General features: G+C 48.9%; 1 protein-coding gene across 1 annotated transcript in view; it reads left to right on the top strand.

The window, feature by feature from the left end:
- Nucleotides 1-3926: 3926 nt before the first annotated feature.
- ITGA4 (integrin subunit alpha 4) overlaps nucleotides 3927-6000 on the top strand; it is a 39516-nt gene continuing 37442 nt past the window's right edge. The window contains exons 1-2 of the mRNA XM_075756502.1: nucleotides 3927-4263; nucleotides 4368-4489. Coding sequence (XP_075612617.1) covers nucleotides 4079-4263; nucleotides 4368-4489 — 307 coding nt within the window. The 5' untranslated portion in view covers nucleotides 3927-4078. The remainder of the gene's footprint in view (nucleotides 4264-4367; nucleotides 4490-6000) is intronic.

The following is a 6000-nucleotide window of genomic DNA, read 5'->3' as shown; positions in this document are numbered from 1 at the left end:
AGCTCACATATATCTTACAGCAGACAGAAGATGAAGTTTCTTGAAGAGAATCTTAGGGGTAAGTGTAACAGTATATTTGCCTTCTATAATTTCTCAGATGACAGCGTATGAATAATAGACTTTTTGGCCCACTGCCATTGTTGGGGGGAGGAAAAAAAAAGCTTACAGAAAAAGAAGACATAGTTCTGGTCTGACCAAGCCCCTAGATTTTCCATGTGAATTACAAAGGTTAAGAAAATTTCAATTTGAAATACCAATATTTAAGTACTTAGATAATTTCAAAATGAAACTTTCAACTCTTTCTAATTAGGAACAGAAAATCAACCACTGATCGTTTTTATGTCTAAGTGAGAGAATTGGAGACACTTTTCCATAAGCAGTGGCAGGCTTACAAAGGAGAGCAAGGACAGACACAGCTGGAAACAGGCATATGCATGAGGAGTTTTAGGAATGTGTGCTTTCCTTGTATTTGCAACACAGTGAAAGCACTCATGTGATCAGTCACCCAACCTCAGCCCATACACAAGGCTTAATTTAATACAAATGCCTTCCAAGTTAGGGAATCAAAAAGGGAGTAGTACAGGTTATGCAGAGAAATGACAGACATTCAGAATGAGTACGTTCTTCTTACAGTGCTTTTCTTTCCTTTCTTCTCACTAGTAGTGGGGTGTATGACAGGCAAGCAATGTTGACAGAACAATTAAAGACCCAAACTATTGCTTTTTCCAAATTGAACAGCTATGGGGAAGGCAAGTTGTTTTTGTTTTTTTCCCAGCGACTTCCTTTCACACCCCTTCCAAAAGCAAAAAATAACACATGAAAATCTCAGCAGTAATTACTACCTCATAATTGCAGTTGAAATATTAAATCTTGAAGGACCATATATCATCCTGTGTAGAACTGTATGGTCATCTTGTTCACATGATGCTGTATGTTGACATTTATGGCACCAGTAAATCCAGTTTACTCTAATGTAGCTCTTTTTAAGATGGACCCCTCAGGACATAGGCAGAAGAGTATTTGGACCAAGATCCCTGAACTCTAGCAGGAGATCAGTGCTGGGGAAATGGATTTCTGCTTCCATTTTAAGGTAGATGCATAGGCTTTAACTTTGCAGACTCTTGCCACTTCTTGTAGAAAGTTAAGGCTGTTGCCTGAGAAAGCTCCTAAAGCTGCAGCAGTGGCTTAAACCACCCTACTAATACAACCAATATGACTGGCTGGCCACACAACATATGCACTGCAAATCTGATCTAGGTTTGGGGTTTTTGCTGGGTTATTTTTAACCCAGATCACTTCTCTGATTTGGTTCACTGCTCAGATGCAGAACAGTATCAGTGTAACAGAGGCAGCAATATGATTCAAGAATGAGAACTGAGAGATGAGGAGTCAGGTGAAGTGCACACATGTGCTATAAAAATGCTTGCCAAACTGTGGACTAATATACTTTCTCACTTAACAAACCATCCCAATAGCTCCTCTGAAATTCCCTTTGACGGTGAACCAATGTCAGGCAGAAGAGCAAGTCACTGTGATATTTTACTTCCAGTGTTACTAACTCACAGAGGACTATGGGAAATGTGCTGTCTAGATTGCAAAGTGGCAAGATGTTTGGGGAAGAATTTATTTTTATTATTTTAGGATATCTTTATACTTTTTCTTTGTAAATACAGGTACTTAGCTTCCAGTGTTGGTTCCACTTTTTCTGCAAGTTCTCCTAATCCCTCATAAAAGTCAAGTTCTCTCTTATTACACCATTTCGTCAGTTTTGCATTGATTTTGCTCTGTACCTGGTCCTGCACCTGATCGGTACTAAAAACCTCAAATATTTCTCAAAATATAGATTTCTCACACTCTAGTAGATTTATGTTCTGCTGATTTCATTGATGTCTAGTGGATCACATCCACTCTAGCACAGTCTAGGAGACAACAAACACGCTTCTTCCTGACAGTTCTCATCTGCATCCCATAAGCAGCTATTTATGTGCCAATAGCTGAATCCCACAGTTTTATGATCTACCTTTTCCTGTCAGCTACTATCCCTGCTGCCAGCTCAATACCATCTTCAGCAGTCTAGGAGCCACAAGACCGGAGGTTCTACAAAGCCCCTACAACTTTCAGCAGTGTCTCTCTTTCCCCAAACTCTCCCAGCAATACCGGTCTCAGGAGACTGTAATTTGCCTCAGTACTGTAAGCAGCTTGCACACATTTACTCCTTGCCTACATGACGCTCATTGATAAGCTGCAATGCCGACTGTGAGGAATGAGTCATCTAATCAAGGGTTAGGGTGGGGTTCTCCCAAATGGTTAGAAATACAGCTGCAAAGAGAGCACTGAGGCATGGTCATATGTGGTTCCTGTGTCAGCTATTTGCAAAACGGTAGGCTTAAGATGGGTCTTGAGAGAGAGCAGAAAGAACAGAGATGTTTAGGGCATAAACTTGCAAGGGAAAAGGAATCTGGGAAACTGTTCCCTTCTCCATCGTTCAAGGGATAGAGCTTTGTGTCCATTTTTTGTGAATAAGAAATGAACCCTGGAATTGTAATGATCTCTTGGAGAAAAGCCTAAAAGTTCCCCAAAACCAGCTAAGTGGTCAGGGTGGTGATGAAACAATGTTATGAATTCCTACCAACCAAACCACAACTTAGCATTTCAGTTTTGAATCATGCTTGTTTTGCTGCTTTCGGAATGACGGTGAAAACTTCTTGACTGGTAGAACTGTGGATTCACAGCTGCTGTTGATTGTTGAAACTCCTTTGATGTCAGTAGTTGGAAGGGAGATGAATAGCAGCTGAGGAGATGTTTAACTAACTCCTTCACACCAAACATGCACTGCTCCGCATCGGTGTGATCCAGGGAACCCCTCTGATGCTTCTAGAAATGAGAACTTAAAAAAAGAGACACTGCTGACTGACAAACTGTCAGATCTTGCAACATGCTGATCTCATTCCAGGAGCTACGCATCTGCATGTGCTTAGGATGACAAGATGTATCACTCCTGCGTTGCCTCAGCGTCCCACTCTGGTAGTTGCTCAGCATTTTGTGGAAGTCTTAAACTTTCCACGTTTCCACCAACTGAACAGAAATTGGGGGGGGGGGGTGTGGTGTGGGGGGGTGTTTATTCCAAGAAGCTTAAAATATAGATTTCTGAATTTCCATTAGGGGATGGTGCTCTACCCTCACAGTTCTTTCTAACATGTATAATATCAGGACTCAAATACACCCTTCACCAGGAGCGGGTGGCAGCGAAGACCCCCTCAGTACAGTGGTGGTGCGGCAAGGCTTACAGCACAAAGATACTGGGATTTTCTCTAAATTTGAAAGGAAAACGCAAGCCTGGCCACACAGTTTCCCCCCCAGAAGCCCAGCCTGCGCTTGGCCGGAGCTCCCCGGCTGGTGCTCAGGGGTGATGGGCTCCGGGAGCAGCAAAGCGAACTAACTGGGCTCGGGCGCCTCAAGGGCAGCTGGGGCGGGAAAGTCGGCGGGGGGGCGTTAGGCGAAGCCTGCGGGTTCTCCCTTCTCCCTTCTCCCTCCAAAACGTTCGCAACCTCCTCCAGGCCGCCCGCCGGCAGCTCTCCCGCGCCGCCCTCCGGGCAGGTGTACCGGGGTGGAGGTGAGGTGAGCCGACCCCCTCGCTGTCCCGTCGGGAGCGGGGATCGGGACGGTTGCGTCCCACAGGGCCGTGCCCACCTCAGGGGTACGGGGGCCGGAGGCCGTACTCTCCCGGTGCCTGGGGGCCGTGCCCCCTTCCGCAGCACCCTCGTGGGCGCGGACGGGGCGGAGAGAAACCCGACCCCAGCCGCCTGGGAAGGGAGAGGGGCTGCTGCTGCGCGGGAGGAGGCGGTGGCGCGGCCGAGCGACTCCCCCACCCGCAGGGGACACCCCCACCCCAGGCTGCCCGGAGGCCGCCCGGCCCGGCCTGGCCCACCGGTAGCAGAGGCGGCGCAGGGCGCGGGCTGCCGCCGTCCCAGGGCAGGGCAGGGGCGGGGGTGCGGCGCTGCCCTCTCGCCGAGCGGGAGAGCGGAGCGAGGCGGGAAGCCGGCGCTGGTCGCCCGTCTGCCTCCGGCCGGCCGGAGCCATGCGGAGCTGCGGGAGGGCGAGGGGGGCTGTGGACTGGGCCGCCCCGCTGCTCCTACTGTGGCAGTGCCTGCCGACGGCGCGGCCCTACAACCTGGACACCCAGCACCCGCTGCTCTTCCGAGGGGGCAACGGGACCCTCTTCGGGTACTCGGTTCTCCTGCACCGCCACGGCGAGGAGAGATGGTGAGTCCCCAGCCGGGCTGCCCCCGTGGGGGCCCGTTCCGCCCGTCGCGCCTTCTCCGGGCTCCGTCGGCCGCGGCCCCTCACGCTGCCGTCTCTCCCCGCAGGCTCGTGGCGGGCGCCCCCCGGGCCAGCTGGCCCGCCAACACCTCGGTGGCCAACCCCGGGGCCATTTTCCGGTGCCGGATCGGGAGGAACCCCCGCGGGTGGTGCGAGCAGCTCCAGCTGGGTGAGTCGGCGGCGGGGAGACCCCCGGTGCGGGGCCGGGGCGGCGCGGCGGGCCGCAGAGCTGTCCCCGCTGGCGGCGGGACGGGACGGTCTGTGCCAGCCCGTCCTGCGCGCACCGCGGCTCCTCTGCCGCTGCCTTCAAGGCTGCGGGCGGTTTCTCCTGGGTCTTTCCCAGACTAAATTGGCGTTTACCTCTCGCCGCAGGGCGAGATCAACGCTATTGCCGAAGAGCAGCAACGGTAGCACTTTTTTTTTTTTTGCTGTAGATAAAAAGAAATGCACCAAAACTTGACAGGTCCCGTTCCCACAGGTTTCTCTCTCGCCTTTCAGCACCCGGTTCAAAAGCCGTGTGAGAGTTTCGGTCTCGTACTTCTCAGCAGAAAGCTAGTTCAGCTTTCAGAGGAGAGTGCGAATGTAATTAGCTCAGAGATGGGGGGGTGGAAGTATGTGCCTAAATCGTCTTCTGCAAAGCTTTCCCTTCGTAGAAGCCACCCTAAAGTAACTCTGAACCACCGTCAGATGGGTTCTCCTTGCCTGCGGATTTGTTGAAATACTGAGTTTCAGGAGAACAAAGCTACTTTTGACTGAATCAATTTTTCCAGCTCCTGCATTTAAACTAACTGCTCTCTACCTCCCCAGGCCCCGTGCTTGGGAGATGTAACTGGATGCACAACTTCTAAGTGTTTGATACTTGTTAAAAAGGAGAACGCTTTGCAATGAGTTACCGTGAATATATGTGAATTGCTTTGGGCTCTGTTCTTGTCCCATTGCATGCAGTGCCGTTCATTCTATCCCTATGCTAAGCATAGAAAGCTTCCTGAACTTTCTATCCTGCTGTGACTGAGACCATCCGATCCGTTAAAACTGTGAATTTGCTGCCCAGTAAGGATAAGAAGCGCGGGAAAAGGTTTTCAAAATATTTGAAACAAAAGAAAGCGATAGCACACCATGAACCGATAGGCTTTCAGGGCGGAACACGGCATTCTGTGACAAAAATGTTAAAATAATAATTTCTCTACACATCTATGCATAATGCTTAGAACTGGCAGGTTCTATCCGTGTGATTTCCTACAGATAGAAATAAGTTATTTTTTGTAACTAAGCTACAAGATACTTCATTGGTGCTTTACTTGTAGCCACATAAGGAAAAGACCAGCAGTTGCTTGTAGAAGGAACTGCAATTAAACTTATTCCAGCCCAAGTAGTTATTTTTTCTTTTTTTTTTTTTGAGTAATTTCATTCCAATATTAGACCTATTGAAAAAAAAAATATATAACAGCTTTTTTTCTCCAACAGCTTGTTTGTAAGAGGAGGCTTGCAAAAGTCAAAGTTGTCAACTAAAGTGGTGAAATAACATGTGGTAAGAGGCAGTAAACCCCTACTCCTGAATTTAAGGTAAAAATAGTCCTTCACTGTGTGGGAGAAGGGTAGAAAGTTTCAGGTTCTTTGAAAACTACGTACATCTGCAGTACTTCTCGACTTTTTCATTTAGCCTGTGGAAAAACAGAAACT

The sequence above is a fragment of the Balearica regulorum genome, chromosome 6 (genome assembly GCF_011004875.1).
Source record: "Balearica regulorum gibbericeps isolate bBalReg1 chromosome 6, bBalReg1.pri, whole genome shotgun sequence".
Taxonomy (NCBI): domain Eukaryota; kingdom Metazoa; phylum Chordata; class Aves; order Gruiformes; family Gruidae; genus Balearica; species Balearica regulorum.
The sequence above is the reverse complement of the archived record's forward strand: the minus strand, read 5'-3'. Positions and strand labels throughout refer to the sequence as shown.